The sequence below is a fragment of the Sminthopsis crassicaudata genome, chromosome 3 (assembly GCF_048593235.1).
Source record: "Sminthopsis crassicaudata isolate SCR6 chromosome 3, ASM4859323v1, whole genome shotgun sequence".
In the NCBI taxonomy this organism is placed as follows: Eukaryota; Metazoa; Chordata; class Mammalia; order Dasyuromorphia; family Dasyuridae; genus Sminthopsis; species Sminthopsis crassicaudata.
This window is the reverse complement of record NC_133619.1, coordinates 29,881,739-29,907,584: the sequence shown is the minus strand read 5'-3', so window position 1 is coordinate 29,907,584 and position 25,846 is coordinate 29,881,739. Positions and strand designations below refer to the sequence as shown.

General features: G+C 39.7%; 1 protein-coding gene across 1 annotated transcript in view; it reads right to left on the bottom strand.

Annotated features, from left to right (window-relative positions):
- The window catches only part of FNDC3B (fibronectin type III domain containing 3B), a 370,100-nt gene that overhangs the window by 61,725 nt on the left and 282,529 nt on the right, over window positions 1-25,846 (bottom strand). The window contains 8 exon segments of the mRNA XM_074298196.1: window positions 242-414; window positions 1,624-1,729; window positions 3,950-4,068; window positions 5,926-5,997; window positions 7,053-7,191; window positions 8,995-9,081; window positions 12,628-12,802; window positions 15,580-15,704. Of these exon segments, the coding sequence (XP_074154297.1) occupies window positions 242-414; window positions 1,624-1,729; window positions 3,950-4,068; window positions 5,926-5,997; window positions 7,053-7,191; window positions 8,995-9,081; window positions 12,628-12,802; window positions 15,580-15,704 (996 nt within the window).

Sequence of the window (25,846 nt, the reverse complement as noted above, 5' to 3'; positions counted from 1 at the left end):
AAGTTCCCTTTCTGTAAAATAAAAGTTAGGGACTAGGAAGGCTTCCAGACCATGATTAATATAATTACTGATTAATGATGAATTGAGTGTAAAATAAAAGTTAGGAAATAAGATGGCTTCCAGAACCATTATCAATATAAAATTACAGATTCCTGATGCCTTGAATGGTTGAACAAAGAGTCCCAGAAAGCTTCTATAAAAGCATATTAATAGTATAAATATATTGTAGAATATCACTTACCCCTCCATCATTCAAGGCTCTCACCCTGAAATGATAGGTAGTTCCAGGGAGAAGATTTCCAACCGTACACTCTAAATCAGGCCCGTGATATACCTCCGAAGCGACATCTTCAGGTTCAGTCATCTCTACGCTGTACTCAGAGACCTCGCAGCCACTTTCTGATGAAGGAACATCTGCAAAGACAAACATTTCCCCCCATTAGATCACTTTTCTTCTCTTAACTGATCTAATCACATTGTTGTTGTTTATTTTAAGCACAACCTTTTAAAAGTAAGTAATCTCCATTTTTCAATCTCATTTGCAAAAGCACCACTGTCAAGAAAGCTCATAAGTTCAGTCCTCCCCAACTAATATGATCAATCAATCAACATTGATTAAGTGCCTACTGAGTGTCAGACATTGTTTTAGGTACTAAGGGCACAGATATGAAGGTACATATAGACTCTACTCTCAGAATATAAGCTCCCCCAGGGCAAGGATTCTTATACAAAGCAGATATTTAATAAATTCTTGTTGATTAATTCACCTTAAATTGACTCAATTATCTCAATAGTTCTGATGGAGACCTGAACGCTATAGGAGGAATTTCACTGATTTAGTCTTTCTCTCTTTTTTGGAGGGAAGGCAGGGGATAAAATCTAAAATCAGGACTCATTAGGATTTTGTTTTATTTTATTTTGACCATAAAATGAACACATCTAGCAGAACATCAGTTCCTTGATCACAGTGACAATTACTGTTTTTGTCTTTCTGTCTTCTCGGCCTAGAACAATGCATGGCCACAGTAGCGACTCAACATGGGCTTCTTGAATTTAACTGGCACATAATAGGCACCTGACTGTCTCGAATGTCTAAAGATACAGCTTATGTTACTAAGGTGGAGAGCTCAGTGGACAAGGATCTTGCCCAGAAGAGATTCTCAATGAATCTGATTCTCATTACATTTGAATGCCTCCCATCTTGGGAGACATCACCATGGAAGTATGACTTATGAATCAAGGTACTTTGGCCAAGCTCTTGGTGTTGGATTTAAAAACATTTAAATTTAAAGACACGCACTCAAATCACACTTTACTCTGGGATGTCCCAATAATAAGAAGGGACAAGAATTTTAGGTTTGACCCAACTATCACCTGATACAGATCACCAGAGCTATATCTTCTACCCCTACTCCACTCCCATACTCAGATAAACCTACAAAGAATAAAAAAAGTTGTTTTTCTATTAGAACATTTGCATTATTGTGATTTTTAGTTTTTTAATGACTAAAAATGAGAAAGAACCCTTTAAAATCTTAACAATACTATGAATTTAGAACTCCTAGCTAGAAAAGAAAGTCTCCAATTGTCCCGAGACAACAACATCACTTATTTATGACTTACCCCACTGTAGATGGATTTCTTTGTGCTTTGCTTTCCCCAACACCCTTGGGGGTCGACACTGGCCTGGTGCAACACTGAGCGTACGGACGGGTAGACTGTCAGAACACTGTAGGGAAAGAGAGGATGGTCACTTCTTCATCTTTCAGTAAAATGACACAGAAGAAGTAACTCTATAACATAAACATTGTAAATGGCGTGCCCCATGTGGAGTGTATGACAAAGACAAACACTGGCTAGTTTTTCCACAGCAAGTCATTTCTGAATCTGTTTAAGGAGGCTGTACTGTATACAGGGCAGCTGCTCCACACAGAATGAACAATTTCTGAATCCAATTTGGAAACATATGTTAGTTAAGTGCTCAGACCCTAAACACAAATTTATTTTTATGAAACTCAAAATTAGAAAGACTCTTCACTGTGATAGAAGAGAAGGCTCCAATAACCCAGCCAAGTTTACTATTTATAATGAAAACATTAATTTTTTTCTTCAAATATTGGTTAATAGCCCCCACACAGACCACACTTAGACATATATAAGGACTAAAGAAGGAACTCTGGATAATGCCGACATTATCAAACTATCACTGACATCATAACGTGGATTAAAAAAAAAAAAAAATTGATCTTCCCCTTTACAAAAGGTGATCAATAAGGGAAGCTGATAACACAACCAGGATAGAATTATGCTGTTCAATGAGAATGTCTTTAACTGATACACAATTGAGGTACCATACAAGGGAAAATGAAATAATTTCTGGAGCCCAGAATTGAACCACGGAAGATGCTCAATACATATCCATTGATTTTGTTTGAACAATATCACTCTGAGAGAAATGAACATGGTACCATACAAGAATAGCCTTGCATTCTTTCCATTTGAAAATAGTCTGGAAAAGAATCTTTGTCCCAATTGTCGCCTTATACTTGAGGGAAATGAAACCATAAGAATCAAGAAGGGTGAGATGCAACAGAAAATTGAATCTCACCTCCCGGCCACCGAGGCTTGAACCCACCCTTAGTGTCATCCTCTGTTCTTCACTCTTGTCCAGTATATTCAATCAGCTGTCAAGTCTTATTGTTGTTTCCTTTACAACATCTCCCACATGCATCCCCTTTTCTCTACTCATTATCAAGGGACATATTTTAGCACAGCACTTGGTGCATTGCAGACACTTCATAACTCCATCCCTTCTCTTTTTTCTGTCTTCCTTTTCTCATTCCCATACAGCCATAACTACTACCTTGGTGCAGTCCATTAACAGCTGATTTTTGGACCAGTGCAAAGGACTTCTGGTTGGGTTGGCTCAAGGCACTCGCACCCCAATTCATCCTCAAGCCCAGATTGCTCTGACCAATTTCTATAAACTCTAGTTTCCCCTTATAGAAGCTCTCCTTTGGGGCACTTAAAGCACTTGGTAACTCGATTCCTTTTTCCCTTTCCAGTCTTCTTATATTTTTCCACCTTTCATCTACTCTTATAATGTAGCAATTAGGGTCTATTCATTCCTTGGTGCACACAACACTCCATTCTGGCACATGCACTGGTTCTCTCCAAGTCTAGAACACTCCTTCCTCTTCAGTTTTTGTTTGTTTGTTTTTAAAGACTCAGCTCAAACTCTGCTGGCTGAGTGAGATCTTTCCTGGTCTGGTAATCTCCCTTCCCATTCCTTCACAGTACGTTCCTTTGAGATAACCTCCATTTACACTCTAGGTGTTCTCCCCTGTTAGAATGTAAGCTCCTTGAGGGCAAGGGCCATGTTTTTGCCTTTTGTTTGTCTCTCCAGCAATTAGCACATTATCTGGCACATAGGAAGTACATAAATGACTGTTGACTAGCTAACAAATTTTCCTTGAGTAGGAGAAAAACTTCTCAATTAATCGCCTCTTCAAGTCTTTCTCCCTGCATTAACTCAAAGATGGAAAGTGTAAAATTTTAAAGCACTATTCCTTCAATAATATTGTATTTTAAAAATGTCTTTTCTCTATTCTTTGAGCTGAATGCAAAGGGCATGGGGAAATATCCACCTCATATGGCTACTGCTAGCATTAGCCAGAGTTTATCCTTGAATTTGTATAAAAAGCATGATCTCACTTCTTTTAAGGAATGACTATACCACGAACCATTGTTCATGTGCAATTCTCAACACTTCAAAACCAAAGAACGTTTTCAGAAATCCCACTTTCTGGGACCAAATGAGCAGGATGCGAGGTTCTTCCCATCAAAGTGCATTGATTTTTTGAAAGAGATAAACTAGGAAATTAATCAAATGGCCAGAGAAGGCTCAGCAAAATGACTTTTTTTTTCTCTACTGAAACACAGCACCCACCTGACTATGTCCACCAGTGCTGATGCAGCATGCCCGGAGTTTATACAAAGTGCCCGGCTTCAAGTGAGTAAAGGTATATTCTGTAGTGGAGCCGCTATACGCCACATCCCACTGATTTGCTGGAACAGAAGATGAACGATAATGTGTCATCGACACATTGCTGACTTCTTCAGGAAACTGGTCTTTTCCTTTTAAATTAAGCTGGGCTTCTTATCTAATAAAGGACTTGACAATATGGTCTTATTTTTAAATTTCCATTTTCTTAGCTTTTTTTTTTAAGGCATCATTTGAATTAATTATGTTGAGTGTAATAATTAGTATTTATATAGTTGTATTTTAATAGCTATTGAATTCTTATGGAATTAATCTTGGGTACAGGAAAGCCTAAGAAATAAGGGATGATGGAGTCAGAAGAAAAGAAAAACAAAGACGATACTGAGAAAAGTGATAGAAAACAAGCCCCCACTTAGAACTATTTGTGGTTCAGGTTGCTCTTCTGACTAGGAAGAATTCTGACACTGTCTATGGTATTTACTCCCTCTCTGAACTCAGGCAAGCCATGGCTCCTTTTATTCTCATCAGTTATAAATTTACAAGGTTGGGGAAGACACCTTTAAAGTGCATTTAAATCTTGGACCTAAGTCTTGGAAGATGAAACTATATGAATTAATTGCAGATGAACCAAGAAGGTCTCTTTTCCCAAGTTTAAAAAGTGTCAGAATGGTGTCACTATGTTGGAAATTCTAGCAATAAAAAGTCAAGCTTTTGATCAAACTACTTTCCTCTTATTGAAAATACTCTTGGGGCGTGTAACATCTTAAGCCATTATAACTATAGAGGAATAAGATCATCAGGGGAGATGGCAAAAGAATATAATCTAAATGGGCTGCCTACATCAAATGAATCTGCTGGCTAATTACTTAATCCTTTATTTCATAATCCATTGGGAAAGTCTTCAAATTTTAAACATCTCCAATAAGTTTTATTAGTGATCATGAAATGTAAATAGACTGTCAATATTTGAATTACAGATCCTACAAATTCATTATTCCTCAAAACATTATTAAGTGATCCTGCTGCATATAAGGCTTTTCAGGAAATGTGAAGGTTCAGAAATCCAGATTAAGTTTTCTTATTTAAAAAAAGCAGATTAAGCTTTGGACAGAGTCTATGATAGTTTTTCAGTCTCACCGAATTCTTTTGCTATAATCATGAAATAAAATCCAGTGGTGCACGCTTATAATCTCTGCTTGGGGAGGCTGAGGTTCTGAAATACAATAGGGCAAAAGCCAATCAAATGACTGTACTAATAAGGCTGAGGCCTCAGGGGTCCTCAGGCTACCTAAGGAGGAGTAAATTGATCCAGGTCAGAAAACAAAGCAGGTCCAAGTTTCCATGCCCATCAATGGTGAGATCAGGTCATCAGTGGCCCCTGCATGTCTAGCCCATGAAATATAGGGAGACCTAAGTCTCAAAAAACAAAGAAAAAGAAAAAAAAAAAAAAGAATTTCTCCAATTGAGAAAGGAAAACAAGAAAAAAAAAAAAACCAACCAGCTAACTGAAATAGGGCTCATTTTTTTTTTTTTTTTTTTTTTTTTTTTTTTTGCTCCAAAAGATCCAGGGTGCACTAGAGGCTTTCCATCCAAGAGACAGGATGATTTCATGCAAAACTGCAGTGAGGATTAAGAAGTTCAAAGAATCCCTTTTGAGCTTCCTTTAACTCTTAGCAATGAAGTATTCGGGAAAAATAAAAGGTTGGCAGATACCCCTTTACATTCTAACATGGGTAGTTAATGGACACAGAATAGTGTTGGCCAAGTAAGGATCATTTGGGGAGTCGCAAGAAAAGTGAATGGAGCCATAGGGAAGATATTAGATATGATGTCAGAATGGATCACTGAGTCTAGGAACCATTTCATTTCTGTCTTTGTAGGCCAGTACACCACAAGTACTTAATAAATGCCAGATGCTTTACCTTCTGAATGGCCCTCTGAGATCTCCAATAAGTACTTAAGGATTTCAGAACCGCCATTATCCTTAGGAGGATCTGAAACAGGAGTAAATATCTCATTAGTTGCAGATGAAAGATTTTCTTTTTATTTGCACAATTGTAGCTATGTAATTTTTCCAAATCTCCAGCGACAAATATATATATAAAAATATATATATTTCAAAGGGGAGATTGGAAATAATCTACCAAGAGAAAAATCTTTGGTTGGAACTTAGCTCCAGTGCATCTTGGGTGTTTAATAAAACAGGAATAGTTAATAAGATTCTCTATCTTTTGGCTCTAGCTATACTTTCTGACTGTCCATGCCTGGAACACTCTTCCTCCTGTGCTGATGGTTGATCTCCCTGACTTCCTCTAAGGCCCAACCAAAATCCCACCTTCTATAGGAGTCCTTTCCCAACTCTTAAATTCTAGTACCTTTATTATTTCCTTCATGAAGCTTGTTTGTACATATTTGCTTGTTGTCCCCCCCCTTAGATTGTAAGCTCCTTGAACTCAGGGACACTTTTTTTCCTCTTTCCTATTCTTAGTATTAAGCACAGTGCCTGGCACACACAAGGTGATTAATAAAAGTTTATTGATTGAATGGTTATTAATGTCTCCAAAGGAACAATTTTTTTTTTAAAAAAAGCAAGATTTTCTTTACAGAGAGATTCTTATGTAGAATTCTCCTTTGCATATAGCTCTGGACTTAAAGTAAGCACATTACTAGCTGCATGATCTTGGACAAGTCACTTAACCTGTTTGTTCCTCTGAAGCTGTTACAGAAAATGTGCCATTCTACACTGGCAAAATAGTCATTGATCAGGAGCTCCCTAAGCTTGGAAAATCACAGGTCCGGCTACATGAAAATCACAAATGTCAATCAGTTTTTTTTATAATGGAGTAGGTGGAATGATAATTTCATGCAAAAATAAATGTCTTCTCCGTATTCAAACTATGACTAGAGTTTATGGAAGTACAAATAGAGGGATAATATCTGGTCCTGCCAGTAGATGTCGCCATTGCAGACAGGATGAACTCCAGCTTAGAAAAACCTATTGGAATGAAAAATTATTTTAAAATATATATATATTTTTTAAATCACCTACCCCATTTTACGCTAAAGCCGTAAGGTGTAATCAGCCCTTTAATAAAGGGTCGAGTCGGAGGTCCTGGTCTGTCAGGACTTGTTGTACAAACCAAAACTTCACTTGGACAGCTTCTTCCTTCCACATTAGAAGCAATTAACTAGAATAATGAAAAGGGGAAAAAATAAGAGAATATTAGTATCAAATCTAGAAATTCCCAGGGAACAAAACTAATGAAGCCATTTCAGTGGCTGAGATAAGAGAATCGGACAAATGAATGTGAAAGTCATGTAAACTCAATCACAAAATACATCGCGAGGAATTTGTGGTGCAATGGAAAGAGATCTGAATTTGGATGTGAATCCCAGCACAGTGAGATTTCTCCATTACACAGATTAAATCACACCCAGACTATCCTCCTTCTTATCCTACCAACTTTCTGGACCCCAAACCCTCCACAGGAGCTTAACAGAGCTGATAAATATGGCCTCTATCTCTAAAACAATGACAGTCACTATTAAATGGATAAACATCCAGAAAGTTCAATTCTCTTGTAGATTGTCAAGATTGTTCAGAGCATAAATATGTCCTCTTTTTAAAATTGTCATTTTCTCAAGCCTTGATATTATAGGTCATAGGAAGGAGATGAAAGTTTCATTTTTGAGAACCAAAGCAGTGAACTATTTTTTAAAAAACTCATTACAGTGTTTTGTTCCTTAATCTTGCTAAATAATCACAGCCAATAGAGGAATTGGAGGCCATTTTTACAGTAGTTTTATATGGGAAAGGAGGATCTGGAAGTGTTGTTCCAAACCAAGAGAGTAACCAAAACTCCCAATCATTAAAAGAGACAAAAGGAAAGTTTGGGAAAAATTCCCACTAAGCAAAAAGAAAGGGTTGGTGGTGCCATCTTGTGGAAAGAGAGTGAAAGGACAAGCATGTGTCTAATTCTTGTTCAGTCCTCCACATTAATGAAATCAAGATTAAATCCCTATTTCTAAATTTAAAGCTTCTTTGTCATCAATTACTGGGGAATAAGACGCAGGCCCCGAAGTGCCATTGAGTGAAGAACTAAAAGACAGAAGAGAAATTTTTTTTTTAAAAGGAAAAGAAAAAGAAATGAGAAAATAGAAAAAGAGAAAACGTAGAGAAGCAAAATTCCATAAGGAAGGAAAAGGAAAGAGGTCTACAAGGGGGTAAAGGGATAAAGGCGAGAATTCTAGGCTCCTTTCATGTCTGGGAGCAAGGAGGTGATTTATTCCCACTTTAATCCTGCTTTTGAGGTGAGGGTGGGAGGGTTCTTGGGGAGACTTGGGAAGTTCCCCTTCTCCTTGTGAAGTACAGGATGGGACTCCCAGAAAAGAACACAGCAAGCTGTTTATAAAGAGCATCACAGACATTTAAACATTGTTAAGCAAGGCACGCAGGAGCTGGGCTGGAGGGATGGTTTGGGTTTGAGGGATTGATGTTTAATCAGTCTGGAATGATCAGAGTGTGGAGAGTCTTGAGCACTGAGCAACATTTTCAGTTCAATTCCAGAGTTAGGGAGCCACTAGAGTGTGCTAAGTAAGAGGTGATATGGTTAGATCTATCCATTAGGGAAACCATGATGGTGGCTGAGGGGAGAATGGCCCAGAAGTGGAAGCAGAGAACAAAGAAGAGCTTTCTGGTGACTGTGGAAGTGATGAGGGCCTACACCAGAACCATGAGCATGTGAGTAGAAAGGGAAATGCAGAAAACGGATACTGTGACTTAAGAAGAGATGGGTTAAGGAGGGCGAGGGACAGTCTTCGTTTGGTTCTGGAGAGATGGGGGGCACTGGAGCCTCCTGAGTAGAAGAGAGGTGGGATTTCACAAAATCTTTCAGCTTCAGGCATATGTGTGGAGAGAAGGTTTTTGGATGGGGGGTGGGCAAAGAACTCAACCAGTTATGTCAAGGAGGACTTGACAGTGAGGGACTCACCCTGAATTTATACTGTGTGCTTCTCTTGAGATTCTTCACAGTGCAGGTAGTGTCCTCTCCAGTGTATTTTGGGTGGAAAAGGCTATCCTGAAGAGACAGAACAAGAAGAAGTCATCAGGACCATAATGGCTGCCCAAAAAAATTCTCTACTTTTAAAAACTTGGCAGGTTTCCGGACTGTGAGCTCATGATTCCCATACTCACCAGTGGGCTGGAAATCTGGCAACATGTGTTAGGAACTTACAGAAATAGTTATATTGGGAGGCCCCCAATACTCGGCTTGGTGGTTTTCTGCCAACAGATAATTTCTTTCTGGCTTGGTCAGACTTCTCGTAAAGGCAGGGGACCAAGCCAGGGTTAACTAGCTGGATGACGGCAAGAGCTTTCTGAACTTTTCTAAGAATGCCAAGTTCCCTTGGATCAGCAGGGAAAGGTAGCCCATTATTTTGCCACAGAGAATCTCCTGGACTAACCCTACAGTAAAAGTGGAGCATTGGAGAATGAAGAACTGGGCTGCTATTGGAGGTAATATGGATCCAGGAAAAGAACATTAAATTTAGATTCTAGAAATCTGGGTTCAAATCTTGACCCAGTCACTTATTCTGCAGAGGACTTGGGGAAAGTAATTTATTAGGCTAATTACTATAGTGATCTGACCTAGCGGGCCCTTCAAATTTGTAGGTTCTATGATCATGCTGGGCCTCAATTTCTGAAACGGATGAAACAGAAGATCTGAGAGGCCCTTCCTAGTTCTAACTACCAGTCTAACATCTTATGAAGTGTAAGGGCCCTTTAAATGGGCGGACACAGTGCATCGGGAGATTGAGGCCCAGAAGTAATTTCTGTGGATATTAGGACTGCCCTTGGGCGGGATCCTGGCCATATTGAGATAGTTTTGTAATGGGTGACTCTCTCGCTGATTGGCTGTGTGTGAGACCTCACAGGCCCTATGTAAGCCCACTGCAGGCAGCAACTGCCCTCTTTAACCTCGTGCTGTTCACCCTGGCTCCCCAGCCTGGGTGGCAAAGCCAAGATGGGTAGCCAAAAGAGGTAAGGGTTTTGGTAGTGAACACATGGGTCTTCTGACCAGGTGTTCACTCGGGAACCAACAAGTCAGGGCATCAGTCAGGGCATTATGGGAGTAGGTATAATAAAGGCTTTTAAGATTACACGTGGTTGTTCTTGAGTGCGCTACCGGTTACTAAGCTATAGATTCAAGAGATTGTGGCCAGAGACCTTAGAAGGCCTCAGAGGAGGCGAGCCAGGTAGAGTTCACACTGCAAAGGACAGTGGTCAAAGGTGCTCTGGTGGGTCTAGGACAGACTAGTAATTGTAACTGACAGGAGAGCACGTTACAATGAAGGATTTCAATAGGAGAAAATAAAGAAGAGAAATGCATTTGAGTCATTGCCATGAACCAGGCATATGACATGAAGTAAGAACCAGAAAAAAACAAACAACTTGAGATAAGCAACGATTTTTTTTGATAGATCCAATTGGTTTGAAGTTTATTTGCATTCATTAAGAAATAGTCTTCCAAGGAGAAGTGAGGAAATACAACTTTGCTTCTTTGCAAAGGTCATGGTGAGGGATTGGAAGTTTAAAAAACACTCTTAGATTCGGTCAATTTTGCTGAATTTCCATCCCTTCCATTCTCCCTCCCTCTTTTTCTCTCTCTTTCCCTTTCTACCCTCAACCCTTTCTCCTCCTCATTGTTTGGAAGGGATATGATCACAACTAAAGGTGATGTAAAACCAAACTCAATCGCTGAAATTTTAAAGAGTACCATTTGTAAATCTCTCTTGAAAGGAAACTATGCTAGCCTCTGTGACTAATCATCAGCAGGGTTTGTAACAGCTAAGTGAGAATCCTCTTCTGATGAGGGACTGGAGGAGATTTCCCCTAAGGATGTCTAGAGACGGGGGAATAATACTTGGGTAGAAAATGTCTCCCTGAGAATATAAAAATTATTGGGCTCCCTGAAAATACTGATATAGTAAAAAGCCTGGATACCACAGTTCAAGAAATCATAAATGAAAACTGCCTAGATTTATTAGAATCACAAGGCAGGAATAAATATAGAAAGGATCCATAGGTTACTTCCTCTAATAAATCCCCAAGTGATAACTCCCAGGAATGTCATAGTCAAAATGGAGAACCTCCACGTCAAAGAGAAAATATTACAAGCATCTAGAATGAAACAGTTCAAGTATCAAGGAGTTATAGTTAAGATCACATAAGACCTAACTACTTCAACTATAAATGAGAGAAAATCCTGGAGTACAATATTTAGAAAAGCAAAAGACATGGGCTTACACCCAAGAATAAACTTGAGTATAATCTTATATGGGAAAAAGATGGATGTTTAACACAATTTGAAGAATTTTTGCTGGAAAGACTAGAGCTAAGTAAGAAATCTGGAATACAAAGACAGGAGTATAGGGAAATCAAGAAAGGAGATGAAGAAAAGTGATTTCATAGAGTCCTGCATAGTATAAACTGAATTAAAGTGAAATAAGCAGAACCAGAAGAATGTAAAGCAGTATAACAAAAAATAGAAAGAAAAAGAATTTTGAAACTAATGAATGCAATCAGAAGACCTGGAAATAATGTAGAGGTGTGACATTTCTTCAGACACAAGATGGATGAGGGAACATACATTTTTAGATATGGCCACTGTGTCCATTAATTTTGATTGTGTTAAATTCCTTTGCTCCCTGTCTCTCTGTATTTTTAATTGGGAGGAAAAAAGGGAAATTAATGGAAGGTGACGTTAAAGTACATAAAAAATAATGATGATGGTGATGTTTTAAAGGGCCATTATAATATTTTAAATTAACATAAGGAAAGTTCACTTATTCAGCTAATAATATGACAAACGGAACTGCTTTTAAGTGAAACTAGAATTATATATTGAAAGCAAGTGGTATGAAATAAAATTGAAAGTTTCATTTGCAGTCCTATTTGTTTGGGGTGGGGCATGTTTTGATTTATATATAAAAGTGTCCTTTATTTAACAATAAATTCAACAATTTATCATCTGCAATTATAAATATAATATTCATTAATATTAACATGAATAATTACCAAGATATTACATATGACAACATCAATTGTGTATTAAATAATTTTATATATTTATTATAAACTATTATTTTAAATATTTAATTAAATATTTAATAATTTTATTATTTTATATTAGAATATAATAATTATATATAATAAATAACACTATAATATAAATAATTTTATTATTAATATATTAATAACATATCATTAATGAAATAAATAATAAAACAGTGCATAATTAATTAATAATAAACAACAGTATATTTTATAATATTTAAAAATAAATAAATTAGTATGATTAAAAAAAAAAAAGAAAGAAAATGTCTCCCTGGGGTTTCCTCTGTAATGAAATATAGTGGGCGCTTAAAACTAGGAAAAGTTGAGTTCAAGTCCTGTCTCAAAAACTAGTTGTGTAAGCCTAGCCACATCCCTTCTGATTCCTCCTCTCTAAAACTAGCTTAACAGGGCAATTCCAGCTCTAAAACGAGGAATGCATATCATCCCATAGCAAGGCTGATGCAGCTGGGTTCTAGGATCCAGCTGAGGAGATGGGTCTAGGACTTACGTGATCATCCTCCTGGATCTCCAAGGTGTAGGTAATCACCTCCTCTGCTGTGCAGCCTTCAGGCTTGTTCCACTGTAGTGTGATCCACGTGACTCCAGCTCGAACGAGTCTTGGGGCAGAGGGTGTCTGAGGGATGTTTCCGGAGGTGTAGTACACCATCTCCTGGCTGTAGCCACTGGGGAGAAAGGGCAACATCATGAGCCAGAGGCCTGAAGCTAGCTACCGTGCTGGAGAAGGGTGTAAGCCTAAAGGTTTACAGAGACCAACTTTCCTCCTAGGAAGAAGACAGAGAGCAGGGCTGGGATGGGCATGAAGGAGGCTTTCTGATGAGATGCAAAGAATGGGAAAAGGCATCCTTCATGCTCAAGAAGCTTTTCTTCTAGGGTTACCTAGATGGTGCAGTGGACAGAGCATTAGCCTTAGGAGGAATGAATTAAAATCTGGCCTCTGACACTTCGGATTCTCTAGCCGTGTGACCCTAGGGGAGTCACTTAACCCAATCTGCCTCATAAAAAAAAGAGAAAAAAAGGAAAATTCTGTTTTAATAGGGAGCAATACACAAACAACCTCAGTGACTGGCTGTGGATTTCTAGATTAAATGGGACTCATTTCACCGACTCCACACACGCACCAAACTTCATTAGTTTGACCTGAGTTTGATCCAACAAAACATGTACCTTATTGAACATACAGACTCTCTGGGAGACTAAAAGAGATGTCTTGCCCACCTGCCGATTACATTTTTTCAAATGTCCAAGGAAACCACTGTGATGAACAAAGTGACTAAGCACAAACGAATAGACTAGAAGTCATGATTGCATAATTTTAGGGCTGCAAAAGCTCTTGGGGTTGTCGAGGATCACCCCTCATAGCAGCCTCTGCATGAGTATCCCCAAGTAAGAGAGCCCAAGGCCTCCCAAACCAGCTCAGGCCACTTCTCAATGGCTTTCACCATTAGGAGTTTGCTTCTGTGTTTTGGGGGTTAGCTGCATCCAATTCTCAGTGACCCTAAGGATCATAGCCCAGCGATGTGATCTATGAGGGTTCCCTGGCAAAGACACTGCAGTGGTTTGCCATTTCCTTCTTTTATGGATCAAGACAGAGGTTAACTGGCTTGCCCAGATTCACACAGATAGTGAGTGTGTGAGGCTAGATTTGAAATCATATTTTCTGATCTAAGCCCAGTGCTCTAACTACTGAGTCACCCAGTTGTCTGCTTCTTCTGCTTCCCCCCCCCCCAGCCTAATTTAGGAGGCAACAGGGTACAATGGAAAGAGAGAAGAGTTTAAATTGAACTTGACTTCTATCTTCACTACTCAATACCTGTGACATGTTGGTGGCATCCCTTTCTAGGCTGCTGTTTTGCTGTCTATAAAATGAGGCGGCAGGAACAGAACTCTCCTAAGATGTCTAATAACTCAATCTATGATCCACAATTACCTCTGTATCTGAATCCCATCATTCCTAATTAATGGTAGGCGTGTCTCACAATCTCTCCTCAGCACTCCAGAGGTAGTGTGGAGCAGGATTAATGAACAAGGCTGGATTAGGAATCAAGGGGGCTGGAGCACAGCCCAGCTCTGACAACCACCATCTGTGGGACCTGTCTGGGTTCCACATAAAATGAGGAATTGTACTGGATGGCCTTGAAGGTCCCTCCCAGCCCAAAATCTATGGTCTTTTATGGCAAAGGTGCTTAATCTGAAGTCTGTTAGCTTCTTTCAAAAACTATTTGGATCATTCTAATTTTCTTTGTAATCTTTTAAAATATTCATTCTCAGAAGAAGTCCACAGACTTGACCAGATTGCCAAAGGGGGCCAATGTCATTAAAAAAATATGTGAATAACCCTATTCTATGCCAATGGAAGGCAAACCACATAAAAAACTAATACCAGGGAGTTCCCTCAAAAATGTACCTGCCAGGATATGTCATAATGACTAGTCCACATTCAGTGAAATCCGCTCCTGGCCTCAGAAACTTCAGATTCACTAGCCGTGTGACCCTAGGGGAGTCACTTAACCCAATCTGCCTCATCTACAGGACTGTACAATGTGCATCACAATCTGTCAGCCAGACAATAAACATTTAGCAGGCATCTACTATGTGCTACGTATTGTGTGAAGTGGGGGGCATCCAAGAGGTGGCAAAAGTCAGCCCTGGTTCTTACAGAGTTCACAAGCAATAAAGGAACAGCCACATTTGCCTTACTGTAATGACTAAGGCAGGAAAGCGATCTAATGCATGGTTGTCAGCAAAATCTGCTCAAAACCACCAAAAAGGCTCTCAGGCTAATTCATGATTCATTTAGGACAACTCATTTGTGGAACATTCTGGCCACCTGAGGCTTTCTGCTTATGCTCAGAGCTGTCCTGCCATCTCACACAAGGCTGATGCTGGGCTTGCTAACAACGGCTGGCTTAGCATCCCTACCTTTCTCCACCTACACTGAAAAAGGGAAATGCGGGAAAAGCTTGCGCAAGTGATGAAAGGAGACAGAAGCACGTCACTTAAAAAAATAAAGCAAAGAGCTGGGATTACTTTGAAATCCTGGGCTGTTAACTATTTATTATTTGTCTTGGTTCACAGAGGTCCCCAGTGGTATTTTCACAGAACAGATGTATTCTGCTAACATCAGGAAGAGCCCACAGAGCAGAGTTCAATACCTCATAAGGTCAACTCGTCTATTGAGATATTCCCAACTTATTTTTCCATAATTATACAAGCAGTTTGGGAGAGTACAAAGAGTGTCAGATTTGGCATCGAAGGGCTTGGATTCGAGTTCCACCTCTGATCCTTCGGTCCCCAGTTTTATTAATCGTGAAATGAAAGAGTTGGACTCAGTAATCAAAGTCCTCTTCAGTCCTATATCTTCGGTTCCTTGACCTGGTATTTGAGCACATAAAGGAAGGCCAATAAGAAAGTTGGGAAGCTGATGGGGAGGCAACGTTACCTGGTTCCGATGTCATTGCGAGCAGCCAGCCTGAAAGTATATCCCATTGCCGGACAAAGCTTGGTCAACTTGCAATGCTTCTGGCTCCCAAAATAACATTCTCTGAAACCACTGTTCCGCTTTCCCTAGAAGTGGGAGAAAACCCAAAAGGTACATCAAAGCTAGTTTTCATACGTTTCCTTTCTTCACTTAACATGAAGGAGATCAATGGTGGGGGAAAAATACGTCATGGGCCATGGAAGATACTTGGCAGGAAAACCGGTTTTTTTCTCCTACAATAGCAGTTCTGAAAATGAAGTCTTTGAACCATCTCAACATTGCCTGTCTAAAGTATGGAAATCATCATCATCATCATCATCATCATCATCATCATCATCATCATCATCATCATCATCACCATCAGTATTTCTATAGAATTTTAAAGTTGGAAAAGCACTTTACATATATTGTAATCTCATGTGATTCTCAAAATAACTTTACAATACTGCATGATGCTATTATTTCCACTTTGTTCAGAGTGATACAGCTAATAAGGGCTTCAGGCAACATTTGAACTCAGATCCTCATGACAACACTTTAGCTACTGCACCACCTTCTTTGGGAGGCATTTTCTTCATTTGTAAAGTGGGAGGTTACAGTTAAGTTCATAAGAAAACAAAAGAAAAAAAAAACTTAAATGAAGGGGATGTACCTTCCCCTTCATTTCATTCCCTTTCATTGGGGTGGAATCCATCCACCCCAAGCACGTCATTTGATCTTTACAGTAAACCTGTTAATTAGGCTCCTCAGGAGGCCCTGAATTGAGCTGACTTCAAGTTCACAGGCCAAGGTACAGTATGCTCTAGCAACCACTTCCTCCCCAGAATCCACATTATTTTATCTATGTTCCGCAGAGTAGGAAAACCACAAGAGACTATTCAGAGGAAATCCACTTTGGGACTTCAAACCTTAGCCCTAAAGTTAACTTGGCTGCCTCCCAACATCTCCAACATTCCTTTTGATAAAGAAGGAATCTCCAGCATCTAGGCCGGTCCAATGGAACGAACCATACACCAGGCTCCCACAATCAACCCATCAGAGGTTCTGTAGGCATTAAAAAAGGCCCAAGAGGAACCTCAGAATATTTGTCTTGATCTGTGTCTGACTTCAAGCTCCAATGTGAGATGCTCAGATTGAATTCAAAACCGAAACAAACAGGATCCACCCTTTGCTCAGAGGATCAAGTCCCTGGAGGAAGTAGATGAAAAGTCCCTGGGACTGAAGGGCCAAGGTCAGTCTAAAAAATGACAACAAAGGCAACCCGGGAATCCTCGGCCCCAACAGCTGGGAGAAGGATTTTTCCATTCATAGCCTGGTTCAGTTCTATGGTGCTAAGTAATTTGAGGGCATGGACAGATTCATTTTTGTCTCTATCTCGTGTTTGGAACAGTGTAAGTGTTAAATAAATGCCCACTGATTAGCTTGTTCAGGCAGGACCTCCTTACTGAATCCCCTCCTGTGTGCACCCTGTTGGTATCAGCATCTCACAAAACCCTGCCCCCTTTGAAAATGACACAAATTTTGCCTGTTTTTTATATTGATTTCTCTGAACAAGGAACAACCTGTTTCTATCCCCACTGTCCACCCCCAAAATGTTATCTGCTTAGGGGCAGAGGCTATTTAAGTTTTTTTGTTTGAGTACCCCATGTCCAGCAGAGTGCACCTTAGGAAGGGAGGGAAGGAGAGAAGGATGGAGGGAAGGAAAGAGAAAGAGAAAGAGAGAGGGGGGAGAGAGAGGAAAGAAAGAAGGGAAGAAAGAAAGAGAGAAAGAGAGGGAGAGAGGAAGGAAGGGAGGAAGGAAGAGAGAGAAAGAGAAAGAATTTTAAAAAGAAAAGAAAAAGAGAAAAAAGAAAGAAAGGGAGAGAGGGAGGGAGGGAGGGAGGGAGGAAGGAAGGAAGAGAGAAATAATATTGAAAAGAAAAGAAAAAGAAGGATGGAGGGAAGGAAAGAGAAAGAGAAACAGAGAGGGGTGAGAGAAAAAAAGAAAGAAAGAGAGAGAGAAAGAGAGGGAGAGAGGAAGGAAGGGAGAAAGGAAGGATGAGAAAGAGAGAGAAAGTTTAGAAAAAAAGAAAGGAAGGAAGAGAGAAAGAAAGGAAGAGAGAAAGAAAGAGGGAAAGAAAGTAAGTTTTCTGAATCCAGTTGGCCCTGGAGGGGAAAGTGAGCCCTCCCTCATTTCAATCCAATTCGCCTCCATATCATGGCATTCCCTCCCTGATGTCATGGTCCTTTGTGAGAATGAAGGACAAACAACAAAAACATAATAACATCATCTCTATGGCTCCAGGTCTAGGCAGATAGAGCAGCCCAGTCTGGAGTAGGCAAGGCAGGGTTCAAATCCTCTTCAGAACCAGCTCTATTATGCTGGACAAGTCTATAAGACTCCTGTAAAATGGGATTAACCTGAGCAATTCCCTCCTAAAACTACCATGAGGCTTTAATGACATAAAGCCTGAAAAGGGCTGCCAACCCTTGTCAACCCAAATACAAGGGGCTCCAGGATCTGTTCCTGCACCATTCAATAAACAATATTAATAAATATTATTAATATTAATAAAGAAATATTTACTAAGGACCTACTATGCCTCAGGCACAGTGCTTGGCACAGAGGACTGGCTCTAAGCACAAGGCAGAGTTTTCCAGACCGCTGTCTGAGATGAGGCAACTTGCTCTTAGAGGGTCTCTGAAGCTTCATGCTCGGTGCCAACCTGGAGTGTTATGTTAATGCAAGCAATTTATTCACAGAAAAAAGATTTAAACACTGCAAATTTGCATAACGACATCCAGTATCTGACTGGTCTGAACATTGAAATTTGCATAACTGCATCCAATATGTGAGTGCACTGTCCAAGAAGGCGGACGCGTTCTGTTTTCATTTCACACTGCGGCAGCTCCCCCTTCTCTTCTACCTCTATTTCTAAAATCAAAGGTAGCCGTGTTACACAGAAAAGGCCTGCAAGAACGTCTTTCATAGATGTCACCATCTTGAAACTCACAAGTTCCAAACTACACAGAATGAAAATCATTCGAAACTAAGAGACGGAGGAAGAAATGAAGAATCCAACACAGTGTCTATACTATCCTCTCTGCTAATGGGCTTGTCCCAAAGATGCCTGTAATGATCCTAGAATAGATGAGCGATATTCTTTTTTTTTTTATTAATTTTTATAATTATAACATTTTTTTTGACAGTACATATGCATAGGTAAATTTTTTTTTTAAACAACATTATCCCTTGTACTCCCTTCTGTTCCGAGTTTTTCCCCTCCTTCCCTCCACCCCCTCCCCTAGATGGCAGGCATTCCCATACATATTAAATATCTTATAGTATGTCTTAGGTACAATATATATGTGCAGAACCGAATTTTGTTGTTGTTGCAAAGGAAGGATTGTATTCACAAAGTAAAAATAATCTGGGAAGAGAAACAAAACAAAACAAAACAAAACAAACAAACAAACAAAAAAAACAATGCAGATGAGCGATATTCTAATACTTAATTTATTTATCCACTTGTGCAAAAATCCGGAAGATTGAGCTTGGGATTTCATGGGTTCAAAGAATTCCCAGGTGAGAAAATCCTTCCCTCAGTGTAGGCCGGCATCTCTAAAACTACAGTTTTAGAGTCTTGTCAATGGCATTGTGAGATTAAGTGACTTGCATAGGGCCACACAACCCACACATACAAAAGGTAGGATTTGAACTCAAGTTGTCTCGACAAAAGGGCCAGCTCTCTCTATGTACGTGTTCAAAAGGTAGGACTTAAATTCAAGTTGTTTCAACAAAGGGACAGCTCTCTCTATACTGATGTACAAAGGATTTGTACCCAACTCGTCCCGACAAAAGGGCCAACTTTCTCTATACTTATGTACAAAAGGTAGGATTTGAATCCAAGTCATTTTGATAAAGGGGCCAGCTCTCTCTATACTTCACCAGGTTGCTTCCCAAAACAATGAATATAAGAGGAAAACATCAGTATAGTCTCACAACCATTTCTATCTGAGCTCTATCACAAAAGATGAGAAGCAGTCAACAAGCACTTGTAAAGTATTTATATACAAGGCACCAGGAATATTAGACACACACACACACACACACACACACACCCGCACAAATAATCCTTCTCAAAGAACTAACATTTTATCTGGAAGAACAACAAAATAATATCAATAACAATAATAAAAATACTATCCCAATGGACATTATCCATAATTATTAATTATCCATTAAACATGGATAGAAAGCTAGACTCCAAGATGCTAAGTTTGGGGTTCAATTCTTCATTAACATGCTACTAGTACATCCATGAGCAAGTCTCAATCTCAATGCTCTTAGACAACTCCCTAATACTCTAAAGTTGAACTATCAGTGACTGTCTGCATAAGTAGATAGATATGTAGACCGAGGGAGTCCTCTCATCAACAGATCACAAGATCTTTGCTGGAAGCAATCATCAGACCTTGAGTACTCACACAGGATTGAACCAAAAGGATCACTCTAGATAATCATTACATTTCTAGATTTCAAAATGATCCTTTCTACAGTATTTTAAGATTTTTTTTTCATGTCTCCCTTACAGCAAACATATGAAGTAGATAGCATATATTGGCCCTATTTTGTAGATGAAAAAACCAGATTGGTCAGTAAAAGACAGAGCTAGGATTTGATCCCAGGACTCTTGGGAGAGAAGACTGAGGTGGTAAAGGATGGTACTTGTGGATGGTAATTGTGTTGTTTGGTCTCAGAGTATGAACAGTAGAAAGGTCAGCCAACAAGTCAAGGCAACAAGCCTTTATTAAGTGATGCTGATGTGCCAGACTCTGCGCTGAGAGTTGGGGATACAAGAGGGAAACCTGTACACCCCCAAATCCTGCTCCAGCCCTTAAGATGTCCACAGCATAATGGGGACACGCCAACAACTCTGGATAAAGTGGAGATAATGGCTGAGGGAAAGCTCTAAGGCTTGAGGACTGGCAAGGGCTTAATGAAAAAGAAAGAATTTTAGGTGGGACCTTAGGGAAGACCAAGAGACAAAAACAAGATGGCAGGCATAGGAAAAATCCAAGGAAAACTGTTCTGACAGTCAGGGCTATTAAGCTGTGACTCTAGCAGGAGACAGCTTCCAAGTATGAGCCTTACTTAGGGATATAAGACACAGGAAGTCCGTGGGTAAGGTTCAAAGATGGCACAGAAGAGATCCCATTTCCATCTCTGAGATTCTGTGAGTCTACTATAGCATGATTTGTATTGCAATAGATATTTGGGGGACGTCCTGCAACAGTTTCCACAGGTCTCCATGCTGCTAACATTGTATTTCCTATTCTGACATGCAGTCCATTCACAAGAAAAACACACAATCTCCGACTCATCTAAGCAAATGATAGCACATCATTCACGCTGTTAACCTACATAAAAGCATTCATTTCCCAGGATGTACTTGGCTCACAGACTGTCAACAGAATTACTAAGATCCAGCCAGTGAGTTTCTCAAGACATGAGCTGCAAAGTACCGTAGAGATCTCTCTGGGAAAGGCAGATATGACATGTTTGAAAGGGAAAAGGAAGAATGTTTCTCTGGGGAAAATTCAGGAGTCACTGGCTATTTTTTGAAGGTAGTGGGAAAGAAAATGCATGTGTGAGAAGCATGAAGAAAAAAAAAAAAAAAACAAAAAAAAAAATACCTGGTTCTGATGATGAGAGAGAGGGGAAAAATTCCAAATAATACAAAACACACAGAGGTGAAACTTAATCCAATATCAAAGGGGTCCTTTGTAAGAAACAACTAATAACCCTCATCTTCGTAGCTCAGAGGCAGATTCTGGCAGACAGATAGTCACCTAGTAACCTGGGAGAGACCTGATATGGGTGGTGACAGTAATGTCTTTTCTATCCAACCCTTTCTTCCCAGGGGACGGACATGCTCCACATTTCTTATCTCATTTCCTAAAATGGAATTGCCAAATAAATGATAAGCATCAACAATATTTAAGGACACTTACGTGATTTTCTTGCACAAGCACCATCTTTTGATTTTTTTCTCTCCCAAACTAGTCGATCTATTAAAAATAAAACTTAACTACTGAATAAAATAAAGACCACGGAACTCCCTTCTCCTTCAACTCAGCTGAATTCCTGAGAATTACTTGAGGCGGGCAGAAATTGGAGCCTCATTGTAGAGACGTAACTACTGAGGTAGAAAGATTAATTGCCAAGAGAAATGTATATGTCATAGTTTCCATTTCATTCTCACTAATGGAGTGGGCCAAGCCATATCTCGCATCTGTTAAATGTAGATAAGGGGAGCTGAGTGTCAGCAAGGCCCATTTAAGCAGGTGAGCATAATTAGATCATTACAGCTGCCCCCAGAGTCTGCGGCCCTCACTCTGTCAAGATTTTTCTCCTTTCCCCCAATACATTTAGAAGAGAAATGAAGGGAGCAACAAGAAGCAGTGATGTGCTTTTTCCTAGTCGGACCACAACATTTGTGCAGGGCAATCAACTGAAATGTTCATCTCCTTAAGAATCCTCCATCACATAAGGATACCTGTGGTACTTCTGTGCTATTTATCACTTAAACCATCTGATCAGCTTGGTCTCCTTTTCTATCATATAGTAATTAATGACATCATTTCCTCTGGTATACTTTTCTCCATCGCTATCTGAGGGATACTCACTCTTAATTCTTCGGTGATCATACGATTCAGTAACCTAATTTACAGGCATGCTATGGTACAGGGAAAATATTAAAAGGATGGACTTTGCTTTCACTGAAAAGATGGGAATCACTATCACTTCCCAAAAGCACTTGAGCTCATGTCTTTGGAAATTTCCTGCAGTTTACATTTAGGCCCAATTCAATTTTCCATCGGTAGTGTTTATACAAGATCTATCTATCTATTAATGTATAGATATATATTTGTGTGTGTGTGTGTGTGTGTGTGTGTGTGTGTGTGTGTGTACTGTGTGTGTGTGTGTAGGGCCAATTCATTTCTCATCATTAGGGTTTACACAAGATATACAGATGTAAGTACATATATACACGTGCACATGTCTCTGTCTCTGTATTTCTTTCTGTGTAGGTCCAATTCATTTCCCGTCAGTAGTGTTTATACAAAATAGACACACACACATATGTTTATATATGCACAAACATAACACACACCAACTAGACAAGCTCTAGAGATTCGCATCTAAATTCAAGTTGTAATTTGGACAACAGACATCCTTTATCTGTTTGTTTTTTCCCCTAGGATGATGGGAACACTCCCCTTTTGCATGAATGCAGAGGAGGATATGGAAGAGGTAGGCAAGGGATGGAAGGGTTCTACATAAAGGTTTTGACACTGAAAATCTTATCAGTGTCCATGGAAGACTCAAATACTCAATAACACAAAATCCAAGCTCCCTCTTCTTGGAATCTCCCTTGGCTTATTCTCCACTGCTGAAGTGCCGTCTACTTGCTGAAGGCTTTGACGATTCCTGCAGAGGCTTGTGCTCTCCCTCTCCAAAATACCCAGTATTCTTTGGTCCATATTCTGCATACATTTTGCACAGGTTCATGTTGTTTTCCCAATTGGAATTAAGACTCTGCCAGAGCATCTCTGTAATCCTCCGAGCTAGCTCTGCGCAATGCTTGCTGACTGATTGGCAACTGGATTATATGATAAAGGAAGTAAGCACAGCTTTTTGGCTGGAGATGTAATCAGGATACCAACTCCCCAGTTCTATCTACCTATCTGTCTTGAATCTTATAACACGATGATGCATTAGCTTTTAAACTCTCTTTGCCACCGCCAATGTATATTTGAGAAGAATAGGTGTAAACATTCACAATTTCCTGGTTAACGGACTGCTTAGGAGAATTGGGCTTTACTCCAGAAAATGTATCTATTGTCATAAGGACCTCTGTGAAAAGACAAAAGAAATGGACAACAGGGAAAGGACCTAGAATCTTGGCCAATCAAGACTGATCACTTTTTGGGCTATTGCTGGATAGATACTAAATCATAGGATTCAGAAGCCTTGAACCATTTTAAGACTGGAATTGAACCCTGGGTGATTACTGTAGAGCAGGGTCCTTAGGCTTTTTGGCAAAACAGGTCTGTTGGGCAGGCTAGTGAAGCCATTGAACTCTTTTTCAGAATCTGTTGTCAAATCCATAGAATAAAGAGCAGAAATGCAAATAAAATCACACACATAGAAACACAGCTATTAAAGAGATAGCTAGATGGCTCAGTGGAAAGAGTGCTAAAGCTAGCTGGAGTGCAGAACACTTGAGTCCAGCCTCTGACACTTCCTAGCTGTGAGATCCTGGGCAGGCTGCAACTTCTTATTGTTCTATAAGAAATGACCAGCAGGATGATTTCAGAGAGATCTGGAGAGACTTATATGAACTAATGGTGAGTAAAGAGAGTAGAACCAGGAAAACCTTGTACACAGCAACAACAAGGTTACGTGATGATCAAATCTGATGGACGTGGCCAGTGCCAATAGACTTGTGATGGGAGAGCCATCTGCATCTAGAGAGGACTATGGGGACTGAATGTGGATCACGACATAGTACTTTCACCTTTTGTTATTGTTTGCTGACTCCTTTTTGTTTTCTTTTTCATTTTTTTTCCCTTTTTGATCTGATTTTTCTTGTGCAGTATGATAATTGTAGATATATATAAAGAATAATTGTACATGTTTAACACATATTGGATTACTTACTGTCTAGGGGAAGGGAGAAGGGACGGAGAAAAATTTGGAACACAAGGCTTTGCAAGGGTTAATGTTGAAAACTATCTCTGCATGTATTTTGAAAATAAAAGGCTATTTAAAAAAAAAGTTATTATATGAAGCTGATGATTTAAGAGGTGGAGATTAGGAGAGAAAGGGCATTCTAGATACAGAAGCCAGAATGTGGAGAGCCATGAATATGAAAGATGGCAAATACACTTCAGACAACAAGAGTTTAGAAGTATTGTGGCTCATTAAAATTACCATTAAGTGCTAGCTTTATTAATTTTAAATCTAATGGAAGATTTCCTTGGCACTTGAATAGGTCCTGCTTACAGGATGGGTAAGCCTAGCACAAATGGGCTGCTCTCTGCATATGGACCTTAATGAACAACCAACCAACCCTCACGCATGATATAGATACAAAACACTAATTAATCATTATGACCTTCCCTCTCCCTTTGCATTTTTACTGCCAGGAGTGATTCTACAGATTGCCTGGTCCTCTGTTAATCTGGCTGGCATTTTCCATTATATTGGCAATTATAAGCCTAGAATGGTCTGTGTTTCCAACACTGCTGGCATTAATGAATGAGGCTGGCTGGTATTTGCAATCGTTCTTGTATTAATAGCTTATATGTGAGTCTATTTTCTGATTTTAACCCCATTTGTCCCAGCACAAAATATGAGAACAGTTTACTATAGTCCTGATAGCAGATGTGAGACATCTCTATATTTTGCTGGGATATGTTATTGTCATCATTGCTCTTGCCGCCGCCGCCATCATCATCATCATCATCATCAGGAGCAGCAGCAGCATTAGCACCTGACATTTCTCAAGCACTCTAAGGTGGTTGAGATGTACCAGTGAGTAATGGAGAAAAGCAATGGGGATAAGTTAGCTGTAACTCATTACAAATAATTAAAGAGGAGAAATGTTGTTAAGTTCGTGATCAGAGCACGGTTTAGTAGCATGCGGTAGATAACCAAAAAGCAGACGGGCTGGTCTCAGAACACGATAACTGACCTGCATCCCCATAAAGTCAAGAGCTTGAGAGAAAGGCCATCAATCTGAATGATGGACCCTTCTCCCTCTCTCCTCCCAATCAGTGGAGAAATGAAGAAAAGATATAGAAAAGAGGATGGACGCATGGAGGTCTTCGTCACTGGAACAGAAATCCCTCAAAGACACCCCCAGATCATCTTGCTTTATCTTCACAACTACAGCCCTATCTCCATTTTGTGAATCAGAAAATAGAGACTCAGGGAGCTTAAGGATTAAGTCTACAGTAACCAGGGGTGGCGTCGGGATTTGAACTCAGATACTGTCCTGATTCCCAAGCCTAACACCTTTCCCCCCTCTGGAGATTGTCCTAGCTGCGTCTTTTCAGCACCCTCTCAGCCTCTTTCAGGTTCATTATGTTCTCATGAATAAGGTTTGCCAAGCCCTTGATCTTCCCTCATATAATCCTCACAACAATTGCAAGGTAGGTTCTAGGATGGCCTCTTTAC